The 16,084-nt window shown below is 48.5% G+C and overlaps 1 protein-coding gene across 1 annotated transcript in view; it reads left to right on the forward strand.

Moving 5' to 3' along the window:
- Positions 1-16,084, forward strand: part of HUWE1 (HECT, UBA and WWE domain containing E3 ubiquitin protein ligase 1) — a 484,118-nt gene that overhangs the window by 114,890 nt on the left and 353,144 nt on the right. The window contains exon 22 of the mRNA XM_082264230.1: positions 15,483-15,540. Within this exon, the coding sequence (XP_082120356.1) occupies positions 15,483-15,540 (58 nt within the window). The remainder of the gene's footprint in view (positions 1-15,482; positions 15,541-16,084) is intronic.

Consider the following 16,084-nt stretch of genomic DNA (forward strand, 5'->3'; position numbering starts at 1 on the left):
TGGCGGACATCGGGTCCGCCGGTCACACGCGCGGGGGTGTCCGTGACCACACGGGAGTGGGAGCGCGCCTCCGGCGGCGCGCGCTCGCTCCCTAGACCCTCACAGGCTAGCGACGTAGATCTACGTCACTTTGCCTGTGAGGGGCTGACTGCCGACGTAAATCGTCGTTAGGCAGTCGGCAAGTGGTTAAAAACCTCATACAATGACCAAGAAAGTTATTAAACTTAGAGCTGCTTCTTAAAAACAATGACACATGCTAGTAGCACATAGTGTCAGTGCAATCAATAATGCTTAAAGTGAAGGTGCAATCAAACAAACGTCCCTCAATGATAGTAAGGTGCCATTGCTAGTGATGTCTTCTCGTATAGTATTCAGGTGAAACTCTGTGCTCACCTTCTGAGTCCCCACTCACCATGAAAATGATCAGTGTGGTATATGGATGGATGGATCTAGCTGCTTCCTTCTCTGGCAGTAAAGAAGGCTCTCAGCATAATGATGGTATATGTTCCAATAAAGATAGAGATAATCGTAGCATAATACTGTTTGCGTTGTTAAAAAATAAAAGCATAAATGCACTTAGAGCAGTAAAAAAAGTTCGAGCATGTAAACCAAAGTATCGCCGCCACAGCGTTTTTATCAGCTGTATATTTGCCATGTCTCTTTCCCCGCTTGCCGTTTAATGCCTCCCGCTGGGTTTGTTCAGAAGCTGGGGGTGCTGGTGACTGGCTCTTATATCCTAAACCCGTCGTCCTACACCCAATACCTTTGCATCACTTCCTGTTGGTGGCTGGAAGTGGTGCGATTGCCATATTGGTACACCCTATTTTGTGAATACTACGTCCTCCATGTTTCCCCCCTCCAATTCCCAAATGTACGAACATTAAATCATTAGGAGATTGCTATACATAAAGTTTGATCAATTACAATGCGTTCCAACAAAAAATATAATCAGATTATAGACCAATGTATTACACCCTCCATGGCTATATATAGATAGATATAGATTTTTCTGACAGTCGCCGCCCGTTCAGTTAGTCTTCAAGAGTGGGTAATGTGCCTCTCTGCAGGAGTAGGCTAGGCAGTGAAAAGGTCAACAAACAAGCTTTTACACAACACCCCTCTAGGGGGCTGTTCCTGGGCTACTACCCGTCAGCCAATAGGAGCTTCTCTTCAGTTTTCTGCTGCCTAGCGTAGGAGTAGGACATAGGCTTACCTGCTGGATCCTATGTCTGATTTTTTCCTCTTTCTTTGCAAAAAGTTTTTTTTTTTTTTTTCTTTCCTTACTCACTATCTCTAGTCAGAAGGATCCTGGAGGACTACAAGCAACAGCAGAGCTGGGCCTCACAGTGGATAATATAGATCCTTATGGTGTCCCTGCCAGAGACAGAGCAAGAGCTATGGAAAACACAAAAATATTTAATTTTCAATGATTTATATAGTAAAATATCATTACAGAAAAAAAACGCAATATACCGAGACTGCAAAAACTGAACCGCGATGGAGCTGGGGTTTACTGTACTGTGTCACTGTGGGACTGATTTTTGGCGGTTTTTCGTTTTCTTTTCCTGCAAATCAGCTCTTTCTCTGTTGCTTTAGCAGTTTTTAAAGGTGTCTCCACCAGCGGTGTAGGTTTGCGGTGTGCATCGTGGGAACCGCAGGTTTAAAGGGCCGGTGTCCTAAATTTTGTAATGCAATACGGAGTCCCAGGATAGCAAACTCCCCACAGACCTTGTTGGTGCTTCAGGAACCCCTGAATCCTCTTCCATGGCCTCCTTATTTGCTGCACTGGTGACTTTGGTGTCCAGGATGGTCTGCTGTGTGAATGCACTACTCCAAAAAATGGCCGATGCTCTCTGTTTTTCTGACTCAGAACCCTCTTTGGTTACCACGGACAATGTCCTCCCTGAGGGGTCCCAGTCCTCACATTCAGATGGGATGGAGGAGGGGTCCTCCATCTCGCCACATGTGTTTGGTGGCAGGCTCCCTGCTCGAACCTAGGTTGGCTTCGGTGATGGTTTTCTCATGCTGTCACGGCATGGTCTAGGGTGCGTAGGCATGCCTTGGTGGCTCAGGCAGTCTTTCCGACTGCCCTTGGCCTGGTGATTCACATGGCCCAGGCTGTGGTGTACCTTTGTGCTGTGGCCTTGGAGTGAGACTCCTCTGATCGCTCGGTTCCTGTGGTTGGGGTCGCAATCCGCCGCTTTTTTGTGGCTGGACGTTTGTCGGATAACCTTGCTTTCTAAAAATCTGTCTGATGTCCCTTTTTATGGGTATTCGGCTTCGTGGGAATGCCTTAGGTGCGTTGCTCACAGGTCTTACGGGTGGTGTGTGTACCCTTTGGCCCCACACCTCTATAGGTGAAATCTTCCCACGCTAGGCGGGGTCAGGGTCCTTCCTTCTTTTCGGGGGTCCCTTCATGCCTTAGGGGCACGGGAAAGAAGTAACTCCTTCAAGACCTCAGGCAGTCGCATGTAGCCATGGTCCGGGAAGCCCATGACCGATCAAGCTGATTGGGCTGCCCGGTCCTCCTCCGCCTGAGGGATGCCCTCACCCTTTTTGGGGATGGGGGGCCGTCTGCGTTACTTTTCGGGAACCCTGGTTGTCCCTAATTCAGGACTGGTGGGTTCACGAACTGCTTCATTCAGTGTGCAAGCTTGAGTTTGCTTCTCGCCCCGCAAACAGGTTTCCTTCCTTCAAATCCCAATCTGTTTCCCAATCGATTACATGATCTCATGGGAGGCAGCGCGAGAGCTGCTCGCCCTAGTAGTCATTGTGACAGTCCCTTAGCGGGACAGGTTTCACGGGTTATATTCCAACCTGTTCACGTTTCCCAGGTGAAAGGGAAAAGTGCGTTAGTTTCTGGACCTCATGTCTCTGAACCGCTTTGTGGGGGTGCAGAGGTTCCGGATGGCATCCATCCGGTCAGTGGGGGCATCGTTGAGTCCAAGGGGTTTCTGGTCTCCATCGACTGAAAGCGTGCGTGTCTGCACATCCCTATCTACGGAGGTCCTCAGTGGTATCTCCGTTTCGCAGTGGCAGAGGAGCATTTTCTATTTGTGGCATTACCCTTTGGTCTTGCTTGGGCTCCCAGAGTAATCACCAAGGTTTTGGCTCCGGTGCTGGCTTTGCTGAGCGTGAAGGGGATTACGGTCCTTGGTTTTCTGGACGACCTGTTGTGGGCGGGTTCGTGTCCCGCTCTGTCACGCGATCTACAGGTCGCATTTCAGGCGCTCCAGGAGTTCGGGTGGACTATCAGCTTTTAGATGTCGGCACTGACCCTGTCAGTTTGTCTAGGTAGTCTGGGGTTGGTCCTGGACTCCGCTTATGCAATGTTTTTTTCTCCCAGGGTAGGAAAATTTCCGACCCTGTGGGACAGGATTGGGTCCTTCAGGGACAACCATCTCTCTCCTTCCATGAGCCTGCAGGCGGTCCCTGGGTGTGCTTGTTTCGGCCTTCGAAGTCGTTCTGTTTGCTCAGTTCCCAACAAGCTCTCTATCAGCAGAGGTTCTTACCTGGTGGGACAAAATCCTCAGTCGATGGACAAGAGGATATTTTCGAGCCCCCTTACGAGTGTGGACTTTTTAGGGGAGCTTCTGTCACCCGCTCTAACGCATGGCTAATCTTTTCTGCATATGCTGGGGACAGTGATTTACCTCGGATGCCAGCCTGTCGGGCTGTGGTGGAGTCCTGTGCACGCTTTGTGCCCAGGGGACGTGTTCGGCGGAGGGACCCTCCTTGCCGATGTCGTCTTGGAGATCCAAGCAATCATTTTGTTCTTGTTACGTTGGAGGACTCGGATCAGAGTCACCTGGTTCGTGTTTCACTCGGACAACGCTGCGGCAGAGGCTTACGTCATTCACCAATGGGGGGCACCGAGGGGGGCACCGAGTGGGCCCCGGTGGTGGCAGAGGTCCTGTATTGGGCCAAGTTGCGCTTTTCAGCGTTTCGGCTGTTCACGTTCCAGGAATGGTGCACTGGCAGACGGACTGTCCTCATCACCAGTCCGTAGACAAGGGGGGGAATGGTCCCTGCATCTGGGGCGGTTTCCCCTCCTGTGTGCCCAGTGATGGTCTCCGGACATGGTTTTGTTCACGTCCTGTCTCAACATGAAGGTGGGAAAGTTCGTGGCTGAAACCCGCGGTCCTCTGGCAGTCGCCACGGACGCGTTGGTGGTGCCCTGGCACCAGTATTGGCCTTCTCTCAGATTTGACTGCTGCTCAGGTTCCTCCACCAGGCGTCGGAACGGGTTCAATTATCTCTGGTGGCCCCAGACTGGCCTTGTCGGTCTTGGTACACAGATGGTTGTCGAGCCACCCTGGCGGCTTCCGCTGTGAGACGTTCTACTGTCTCCGGGGCCGATATTCTGTCCTTTTGGACAGTCTCTGCCCTTGACGGTATGGCTGTTTAAAAGCCAAGTTTTCGAGAGGATAGGGTCTCTCGGATGCTGTTGTTCCTGCCTCACTGAAGGCTCGGACAACTAACTCCAGTAAGATTTACCATCATACCTGGAGGGCGTATATTGCCTGGTGTTTCACCCACGCTCCTTTTCGGTAGCGGGGGTTTTGGCCTTCCTGCAGGAAGGTGTGGATCAGCGCTTGACGCTGGGCACGGTCCTGGGTCGGTTGTCGGCCTTTATCGGTTTTCTTCCAGTGTCCCTGGACAATTAATTTTTTGATTCCCACCTTTACTCAAGGGGTTCTTTGTCTCGCTCCCCTGCGGAAGGCGCCCTTGCTTCCATGGGGACTGACTTTTACGCTTTTTTCTTTGGACTGTTTTTTTTTTTTTTTCCTTTCAACGGCCTCCCTTTGAGGACATCCGAGAACCAGCTTTGCCTGTGTTGTTCCAGAAAGTTGCCTTTCTGGTGGCTATCACCTCTGTTCGCAGAGGTGTCGGTATTCGCAGCTCGGTCTTGCTGGTCGCCTTCTTTGGTCTGTTGTAGGGATAACGTGGTCCGGCAACCCACTCGGTCTTTTCTTCCTGCAGTGGTGTCTGCTTTCCACCTCATCGTTGTTTCTTCCGTTGCTTCCGCTTTGGGGGTTGCTCACTCTGGGCTCTGGTGCCCCCCTTTTTCCACGTTCTACTGGAGCAGTCATTGCCTTTTGGTCTTTCCGATATCTGGTTTCCTGTGGCTGAGTTGTGCGTAGCGGCGATGTGGTGCGCACTTTCACAAAATTCTACTGATTTGATGTACTGGCATCCTAGGATGCTTCCTTTGGCCACGGAGTTTTGTGCACGGCGGTTGTTTTGCGGAGACGTGTGTTTGTCTCTTCATGGGGTGTATTTGTCCAGGGTTGGCTCCTGTTGAGCTTTTGTTGCCCTGTTGGCTCAGATTTTTCGACTCTGGCCTGGTTGCACGTTGCCTTTTCTTGGTTGCGTCTTACCACCCTTTACACCTGCACTGCTTTGGGACAGCCTACTCGTGAAGGCTAACTGAACGGGCGGTGACTGTCAGAGAGAGGAATTTTACGGTAAGTTCTTACAAAAATTCTATTTCTCTTACTTCCGCCAACAGTCACAGCCCTTCATACAGCCTTCACGAGTAGGGTAATGGCGCCCTCTGCAGGAGCAAGCTAGGCAGTTTTAAATGTTAATAAATAACTTTCTACACTTAAGCACACCTCCAGGGGGCAGTCCCTCAGCCATTTTCCTGATCCAGTTACCACTGTCCTTCAGTTTTAGGCTACCTAGCATCAGGAGTAGGCTAGGTTTCCCTGCTGGGACCTAGTGTCTTTTTTTTCTTTATCTTTTTTTCTTTTAAAAAGTGTTTTTTCTTTGAAAATAGCTTTTTTATTTCACTCACTATTGCTAGTTAGGGAATTCCTGGAGGACTACAAGCGACAGCAGTACTGGGCCTTGCACTGGATAATATAGATCCTTATGGAGTCCCAGCCTGCCACCGAGCGTCGCAGGTCACTGGTGCGCCCTGGCCTCGCAACGACAGTGCCCCTTGAGATGGAGGCGAGCCTGCGTAGTCTTCGCCGGGATGTCTCAACTCGAACGCCCGTAAGTTGCTAGCATCCTTCCTGGCTGACTACACCCCCGCTCAGGTTGGGAGGTGTTCCGTATCAGAGCGGTGCCCGCGTTCGCTGGACTGGTGAGTGCTACTACCCCTGGGTCCCAAATGGGGGCTATTGTCTGTGGGAGTGTTCCGTGGGCCCACTCTTAGGAGAGTACATTGTGGCGCTTCTGTGGTATCTTTCCTGACGGTGTGGTGCAGCCCCTTTCCTCCATGCCCCTGCTGGGGGCGCTCTGCGGTGCATACCTCTGACGGGTGTGGGGGCTTCATACATCCCGGGGGTGCCCTCTGGGGGCCATTGCCTGTATTTTTTGCCATATTTGGTGCCACTTGCACGGCTGCCATTTTGGGTGTGGGCAGGCTGTTTGTGTGGCCAGCAGCCATTTTAGCTCATTCTGGTGCTATCTTGGATCAGTGTGACCGTCTAGTAAGGGCGATGGCCATTTTGCCAGTGCTTCCTTATTTAATCTCTTATCAGGCACCATTTTTTTTGTGGCTCTGGGCGTGCATAGGCCTCTAGTGAGTGAGGTCACTTTCTCCTGTCTCTCACTGCAGCATCGTGTGTGTGACAAGTACACTGGGACACTGTGGGGTGATTTTAACCATTTTCTTCTGGCATTTTCCTGAAAAAAACTGTTTCTTCTTGTACCTGTAGCTGTTTCTAAAGGTCCCCACCAGCAGTGCAATTTGGCGGTGGGGGTCCGCGTGAACCGCCGTTTTATAGGGCCAGCGCTCCAACAAAATTTTTATTGCAAAAATGGAGTCCCAGGATAACCAATTCCCCACAGACCCGGTTGGTGCTTCAGGGACCCCTGAATCCTCTTCCATGGCATCATCTGCTGCTCTTGCGACTTTCAAAGTGGATCTTCTGATGTCTGAACGCGCTTCTTAAAAATGGTCTATGCCCTCCCAGTCTTCTGACTCAGAGCCTGATTTGGTTGCCAAGGACAACGTCCCCCCCTGGAGGGGTCCCTGTAATTTTCCGAGGGGGAGAAGGAGGAGTCTTCCTCCACGGTGGCGTGGGAACGCGCAGCAATGGATGCACTTATTAGCTCCATTGAGGAGACTTTGAATCTTGACTGTCAAGTTTGCGGACTGCCTTCGGGTTCCGAAAAGCCCAGAAGTTGAGTCAGGTTTTCCCCTGCCCCGATGAGTTTCATAAAATAGTGAACGACCAATGGTGTTGCATCAAACATATGCTGGTGGCGCCTAAGCGGTTTAACTACCGATATCCCTTTCCGGATCCTGTGGACAAGTGTTGGACGGTGTCGCCTAAGGTGGACCACACTGTTTTTGGGTTGAATAAATCCACCTTGATGCCGACGGAAGACTCTCCGGTGTTCAAGGATCCGGCAGATGGGCAGGTGGAGACGCTTTCCCGCCACATGTTTTTGGTGGCAGACTTCCTCCTCAAACCTGTTTGCCTCGGTGATGGTCTCTCAAGCTGTCATGGCATAGTCCAAGGTGCTTCGGAGCACCTTGGTGGCGGAATCGACCTCTGACTGCCCTTGACATGGTGTATCAAGTGACCCAGGCCGTGATGTACCTTTAGTCACATGGTTGTCTGCGGTTGGGGTTGCGGTCCACCGCATTATTTTGGCGGAAGAGTTGGTCGGTTGATCACGCTTCCAAAAAGACTGTCTGATGTCCCTTATGTGCTGAGTCCTCTCTTTGGGGACACTCTGGATGAGTTGAATAAGGGGCATACGGGAGGTAAGAGTACCCTTTTGCCCCATGCCTCTAAGGGAAAATTCACCCGCGCTAGGCGGGGCCCATCTATTTAAGCTCATCGTGGGTCCTTTCGTGCCTTCGGGGTACAGGATAAAGGAAAATCCTTCCAAGACCTCATGTGGTCGTGTAAGCCGAAGGGACGCCCTAACCCGTTTCAGGGGTGGGGGGCAGTCTGCGTTTTCAGGAACCCTGGTTGTCCAGAGTTCAGAGCAGGTGGGTTCACAAACTGATTCGTTCAGGGTACAAGATTGCTTTTCGATCTCTCCTCGCTGACAGGTTCTTTCCATCAAATCTCCATCTGACTACCGATCGTTTCAGAGATCTCAGGGGCGGCGGTACAAGATCTTCTTGTCTAAGGAGTCATTGTGCCAGTGCCTTCACTGGACAGGTTTCACTGTTTTTATTACAACCGGTTCACAGTCCCCAGGAAGGAGGGCAAAGTGCATCCGATTCTGGACCTGAAGTCTCTGAACCGCTTTGTGAGGGTACAGAAGTTGCAGGTGGAATCCATCACGTCAGTGGTGGAGTCGTTAAATCCAGGGGACTTCCTGGCCTCCATCCACTGAATGCGTATCTGCACATCCTATCTGCGAGGGTCATCAGAGATATCTCCGCTTCATGGTGGCAAAAGAGCATTACCAGTTTGTGGCATTGCCCTTTTGGTCTCGCTTCGGCTCCCAGGGTATTCACCAAGGTTTTGGCTCCAGTGCTGGCTTTACTGCGTTTAAAGGGGATTGCGGTCCTCGTTTATCTGGTCGAACTAGTGTGCAACTTTGACAAGCGATCTGTTGGTCACGGTTCAGATGCTCAAGGAGTTCGGGTGGACCATTATCTTTCAGAAGTTGGCTAGGACTCCTTTGGTTCGCCTCCCATACCTGGGGATGGTCCTGGACTCCGCAAGCGAAAGGCTTTCTCCCGGAGGACAAACTCCGGACCCTGCGGGACGAGATCTGGTCCCTCAGGGACAACGATCTCTCCTCTCTATGGGCCTATATGCGGTCCCTGGGTCTGATGGTTTTGGCATCCAAAGCCCTTCCATTTGCTCAATTTACACGAGAACTCGTCAAGCAGAGATCCTTGCCAGGTGGGAAAGAACGCCTCAGTCGTTGGACAGGAGGATTTCTCTGAGCCATCTTGCAAGATCGGATATTTTGTCGTGGCTCCTGTCACCTACTCTGACACAAGGCAAGTCCTTCTGGCCCCTGCTGTGGATGGTGCTCACCATGAATGCCAGCCTGTCGGGCTGGGGTGGAGTTTTGGGCACACTTTGTGCCCAGGGGACATGGTCGGCAGAGGAGGCCTCTTTACCGATAAACGTCTTGGAGCTCCGGGCAATCAAACTCTGCCTGTTCCATTGGTCAACTCAGCTTCAGGGTTGTCTGGTTCGGGTATAGACGGACTACGCCACGGTGGTGGCTTTCATAAATCGCCAAGGGGGCACCAAGAGTGCCTGGGCGGCCAAGGAAGTGGCCGAGATCCTGTCTTGGGCCGAGACGCACGTTTCGGCGATTTCGGCCGTTCACATCTCAGGTGGGAAGATATGGGGTCGGGTACTCGGAGAGAAGAAAGTAAGGAAAGCAAATTGGCAGGGGAAGGGAGGAAATAGTGGAGATGTTGAGGGGGGAGGTGAGATTGGGGGGGGGGGGGGGACCAAGAGGGGTGAAGGAACATACATTTGCAATAGGGAATGTACTTCAATACGACATTGTGTGAGGCACCAGATATTTGTAATGCCAACTACCTCTGGAGAAGGTTAAGTCATATCGCAACTAACAATACTGATATACAGCTATAATGCACAAAAGGTTGTCTCTCATTGACACTTGACTCCTTTTAGGGCTAGGGAGGTTATTGGAATGAAGTGTCAACCGTTCTAATTGGTAGCGTTCAGAGTTTCAGGGAGACCAAAAGATGAGGTCCTAGGTCATATCTGGAGGGGATCAGCTGTCCCTGGTGGGGAAGTAGGACCATTTCTTGATGAAGCGGATGCGGCTATTGGAAGATCCTTGAGTTAGACCTGTTGTTTCCCGATCCCGCAGAAGATGTAGATCGTTAATTAGCTCGGTTAGCTTGGGTGGGGAGGTATCCATCCAATGTTTGAGTATTAATCTGCGAGTTATCATTAGGCATGATATCAGCCAAGGCATGTGGGTGATAAAGTTTCCTAGTCTGCTTTGGTAAAGCTAGGCTCAAATGGGATAGATTTCCAAACAACAAGAGATAAATATCTTTCGGTAATAGCAGATCCGTGTGGTTGGCCACGTATCTCAACACTTTATCCCAGAAAGAGATATGATGTGGCAGAGCCAAAATTTGTGAAGCTAGGAGGGGTGTGACATGTTCATTGCAAAGTGTGCAAAAGTGATGAGCTATCCAAAGACCACCGAATATGGGGGATATACGCACCATGCAGGATTTTAAATTGTTGCTCGCTCCAGAATTCATTTGTGATGTATTTGCGGGTGATCAAGTATCCCGATAAAATTTGATGCTGAGCGGTGTCCGAATGCAGCACCTTGTTCCTGGTTTTTTTCTACCTGCTTGGGAAAGTTCCATATGTAAAGGTTTGTACAGGTGTGAAATCCTGTGTTTGCAATTTTTGTATCCAGGTATCCAAGAGCGAAGACTGGAAACAGTGGTGGGGAGAGTGGCAGATGGAGTCCACAAAGCTAATGCATTGCCGGTAATATAGATAGTGACCTGTCGGGAGGTTATACTTGGCCGAGAAGTCAGCATAGGGGAGGGGTTTACCATCCTGAACATTAAACAACTGAACAAATTGAGTAACCCCCTCTTAGACCATTCCCCATAAGCGGAGCACTGTTGGGCCTGTGGAAACATGGGATGATTGGGTAGGCAGATATCGGGAAAGGCGCTGAGGCACGCCCAGGCGCTTTCGCATCTCCCTCCATGCCATCACAGTATCCCTGAGCAGCAGATTATTGCGCAGGGGCAGAAGGAAGTCCCCGGTTCCACAGTGCAACAGCGCTGCCACGTCATAAGGAGCGGCCATTTGCGTTTCTAGGGTGTAGTTAGTATAACTTGATTCACGGCTCAACCAATCCAGCAGGGTGACCCACGTCCGCGGCAACTGAATCATATTCAGGATCAGATGAGGCAGGGGATGGCAGGGTGCGCTTTTTCCCAGCCCGTCGCCCAAAAGCCATTTTCACCTGGGACACAAAGGACTCCAGGACCGCCGTCAGTGATTCGATGGATGGATGGGACTCGGAGGTTTCGCAGCCTCAGAGAGGGGATCAGGTGGGGAGCTGTGCTCCAAAGACTCCATGAGTCACCTGGGGGACCCCAGGGACACCCCCACCACTCCAGCAGCACCACTCGGTCGCCAGTAGCAGAGCACCTAATCGATCCTCAGCAGAGGGGAGTAGACCCCTCCAAACTTGCCACCCAGCAGAAAACCAGGCACCGCAGCCAGCAGAAGAATATGCACTACACGTGCAAAGATCAGGAAATGAAAGGATCCAGGGGTCAGCACCAGGAGATGAGGAGGAGCTCCCGCCGCCTAAGTCGCTGCTCAGTGGACTCCACTGTCATGGCCGTCACTATTTTAAAAGGCAAACCAAACAAAGATGGCCGCATTGCATTGAGCACACAGCCTACAGGAAAATGGTGGCATCACAAGGCTCTGAGAGACCCAAGAGGGATCCCTAGGCCTCAGAAAATGTCACAGGAAGGGGGGGCCCCTGGCTGGAGCCTCCACCAGGTACAGTCCAAATCCCACCCCACACCTGGTCGCCGACGGCGCCGTTCCCCACCCTCTAACCAGGCCGTGCCCTCACCCTAGGCCATGGTCCAGGCCACCCTATAGACCCAGCGTCAGTGAAGGAAGGGGGGGGGGGCGATATGGCCCATAGGGACCACTAGACCGATGAGGGGGGTGCCTAATGGGAGGAAGGGGAGCCCAGGGGGGTCCGCCTGTCCCCATAACCCTCTAGGTGGAGAGGGGGGGGGGGGTGGGGGGTACAGCTACTTACCATACCAGGAACCAGGCGGGCACCATCCCAGACAGAACCCCTCGCCATCTAAATGGGGGACGGGGTCTGTTGCCCGGCCAGGAGGAACTCTGCGATTCGGGCTGAGACCCTTTCATATGCGACCTCGTGAGGCGGTTAACTCCCAGGCCTTTCCACCCTGCCCCCCCGTCCCGTGGGGCTATGTCACAGTTGACATTGCACGGATGCTGGGGTCTGCGCGCGCTCGCTGGCCAGACTGGGGTGACCACTGGATCTAGATTATCCAGGCCGTCGCCCAGTTCCACAGTTGATTGTAGATCTCACAGGAAGATAAACAGGAGCTAAAAAAAAAAAAAATTTGCCAGGACCAGAGATCCCAGCAAGGAACTAGGTCCTTACTTCTGACTAGGCAAAAAAAAAATCGGAGTACCTATAGCAGAGAGAGGGAGTATACTCCCTAGGAACTGCCCATAGGCGTAGCCATACTTTTTTTTTTTCCTTCCCAGTGATCTACTCCTGTAGATGGCAGTATAACCCAATGGTTAAGAAGGTCAGGAGCTCTGTCCATCAATGAACATCAGAGAAATGGAGTTTTTAAAGTCAAAAATCACATTTGTTTTTTTACTTTTTTTGTAGGTTTATATTGTGTATTCATCTGTAGCAGCTATGGTTTAGTATACTTTTGTAAATGTATGAGCATGGGTTACGCTGTCCATATAGACAGTAGGTAGAATTATTATGTAAAAGATAATCTACCCTATATATCATATATAATCTATTATATTTGTGTGGGACCACATTGTAATTGATCAAACTTTATGTATAGCCACTTCATAATGATTTAATGTTCATCATTTTGGAATTGTTATAAGCGTGTAATCATTTGAAGGATGTAGTATTCACACAATAGGGTCTACCAATATGGTTATCGCACCACTTCGGCCTCCAACAGAAAATTATGCAGAACCTTGTATATAGGAGGTAACGGGGAGGAGTGGAAGGTATTGGGTGTGGTATAAGGGGTTTAAGTTATGAGAAACAGTTACGAGTGCCCCCAGCATCTGAACACAGCCAGTGGAAGGAGCGAAACGCATCAACCCTGGACAGATGCCAAACCGACAGCTGACCTGAACGCTGTGGCGGCGATCTTTTGGGTTACATGCGCAAACTTTTTTTTTTTTTTTTTACCTGCTGTAAGTGCTTTTATGCTTTCATCTTTCAATAAAGCAAACCCTATCATGCTATTATTATTTCTCTCTTCATTGGAACGTATACCATCATTATGCGGAGAGCCTTGTTTACTGCTAGAGAAGGAAGGAGCTAGATCCATCCATCATCCATATACCACGCTGTTTAATCATATTGCTGGTGAGTAGGGACTCACTCAGGAGGGGAGCACAGAGTTTCACCTGAATCCTATATGAGAAGACATCACTAGCACTGGCACCTTACTATCATTGATGGAAGTTTGATTGCGCTGACACTTTATGTACTACTAGCGCTTGTCATTGTTTTTAGGAAGCAGCGCTAAGTTTAATAACTTTGTCATCTTAATTGTTACGTTATCTTGAAGATCCACAGTGTGCTAATATGTGCTTTGGCCTGTGGACCTGAAAAGTGCCCAAGGACAACCTTTTGGATAGCCCTAAACAAGAGAATATTCCCCACATTATCTATATGTCTACATACCAGGAGGTAGGAAGGTGTACCACCTGTTTAACAGAAATTCATGCACCTCTAATGATGGTGCCCTGCTTGGCGCTGCTATTGGACCCCAAGAGCTAGAAAAGATATTACCTAAAATTCCACCCCATCTTTAGATACACCAAGGTGATGCATTGGAAAAAGTGTGCCTACACAAAAATGATTATGTATGCCTTATGATAATTTTGTATTGGTTGCATTGTTTTAACTAAATACAGTGCTTCCAGAAAGTATTCACAGCGCTTCACGTTTTTGCACATTTTGTCATGTTACAGCCTTCTTCCATAATTTTTAATTTATTATTTTCTTCAAAATTCTACAAACAATACCCCATAATGACAACGTGAAAGAAGTTTGTTAGAAATCTTTGCAAATTTATTAAAAATAAAAAATAAAATCACATGTACATAAACATAAGTATTCACAGCCTTTGCCATGACACTCAAAATTAAGCTTAGGTGCATCTTGTTTCCATTGATAATCCTTGAGATGTCTGTACAACTTGATTGGAGTACACCTGTGGTAAATTCAGTTGTTTGGAAAGGCACACACCTGTCTATAGAAGGTCCTACAGTTAACAGTGCATGTCAGAGCACCAACCAAGCCTATATAACTCTTACACAGGATTGTATCAAGGCACAGATCTGGGGAAGCGTACAGAAAAATTCCTGCAGCATTAGGTCCCAATGAGCACAGTGGCCTCCATCATCCGTTAATAGAAGTTTGGAATTACCAGGACTTTTCCTAGAGCATGCTGCCTGGCCAAACTGAGCAATTGGGGAAGAAGAGCCTTCGCCTGGGAGGTGACCAATCAGGCCTGTATGGTAGAGTGGCCAGACAGAAGCCACTACTCAGTAAAAGGCACATGACAGCTGCCTGGAGTGTGCTAAGAGGCACTTGGACTCTCAGACCATGAGTAACAAAATCTTCTCATCTGATGAAACCAAGATTGAACTCTTTGGCCTGAATGGAAAGCGTCATGTCTGGAGTAAACCAGGCACCGCTCATCAACTGGCCAATACCATCCCTACAGTGAGGCATGGTGGGGGCAGCATCATGCTGTGGGAAGGTTTTTCAGAAGCATTAACTGGGACACTAGTCAGGATCGAGGGAAAGATGAATGCAGCAATGTACACAGACATCCTTGATGAAAACCTGCTTCAGAGTGCTCTGGACCTCAGGCTGGGGGAAAGGTTCATCTTTCAACAGGACAACAGCCCTAAGCACACAGCCAAGATAACAAAGGGGTGGCTACGGGACAACTCTGTGACTGTCCTTGAGTGGCCCAGCCAGAGCTCAGGTTTGAACCCGATTGAACATCTCTGGAGATATTTGAAAATGGCTGTGCACCGACGCTCCACATCTAACCTGATGGAGCTAGAGAGGTCCTGCAAAGAAGAATAGGAGATTCTGCCCAAAAATAGGTGTGCCAAGCTTGTAGCATCATAATCAAAAAAACTTGAGGCTGCAAAAGGTGCTTCAACAAAGTATTGAGCAAAGGCTGAGAATACCTATGTACATGTCCTTTTTTTTTTTTTTTTCCTTTTTAATACATTTTAAAAGATTTCAAGCAAACTTTTCACGCTACCATTATGGGGTATTTTTGTAGAATTTTGAGGAAAATAATGAATTTAATCCATTTTGGAATAAAGCTGGAACATAAATAAATGTGGAAAAAGTGAAGAACTGTGAATACTTTCTGGATGCACTGTGTATATTGTGGGCGACTTTCAAAATGAACAAGAAAAAAGGCACTCCACCCTCTGTTATAGTGTGACGATATGGACAAAAGGTTGAGTAACCCTTTAGTTATGCCACTGAATACCACGATTATTGTATTTTTGTGCTGTTGACTTTGGTAACGAAGATATTCGTCTACATGGCAATGTGTATTGGTCTGTCTTTTGACTGCTATATTCAAGCACAAGAGATTGCCCTTTGTTTCTATAACCGCTATTAAGTGTTTCCCCAGTTGTGAAATATGTTTTTTTTTATTTATTTGAGCTTTGCTTGCCTTCAGCTTCGATTTCATTTTTAATAGTATATTTATTTTCTAGTGTGGTAGGAACAGAGGAAAGAATTCCAATTCCCCTCATGGACTATATCCTGAATGTGGTGAGTTTCATAATCGAATACCTGTCCAATGTTTTAGTAGCCTAATGGACAAAGTCTTGAATGAATTAATATTTTGTGATCTACTGTTACATTTAGTGACATAAGGGTGGATTTACTAAAACTTGAGTGCAAACTCTGGTGGGGGTCTACATGGAAACCAATCAACTTCCAGTATTTTTTTTTTTTCCCCCCAAAGCTTAATTGAACAAGCTCAAGTTTGAATCGGATTGGCTACCATGCACAGCTGCACCAGATTTTGCACCCTCCAGTTTCAGTAAATCAACCCTATAGTGTGTGTGTGTGTGTGTGTGTGTGCGCACACAGTGGCCATTGAATAGGATTCAACTCCACGCAAACCGCTATATATATATATATATATATATATATATATATATATATATATATATTTTATATATATATATATATATATATATATATATATATATATATATATATATTTTATATATATATATATATATATATATATATATATATATATATATTTTATATATATATATATATATATATATATATATATATATAT

This window comes from Pelophylax lessonae (genome assembly GCF_965119305.1).
Source record: "Pelophylax lessonae genome assembly, chromosome: 7".
NCBI classification, from domain to species: domain Eukaryota; kingdom Metazoa; phylum Chordata; class Amphibia; order Anura; family Ranidae; genus Pelophylax; species Pelophylax lessonae.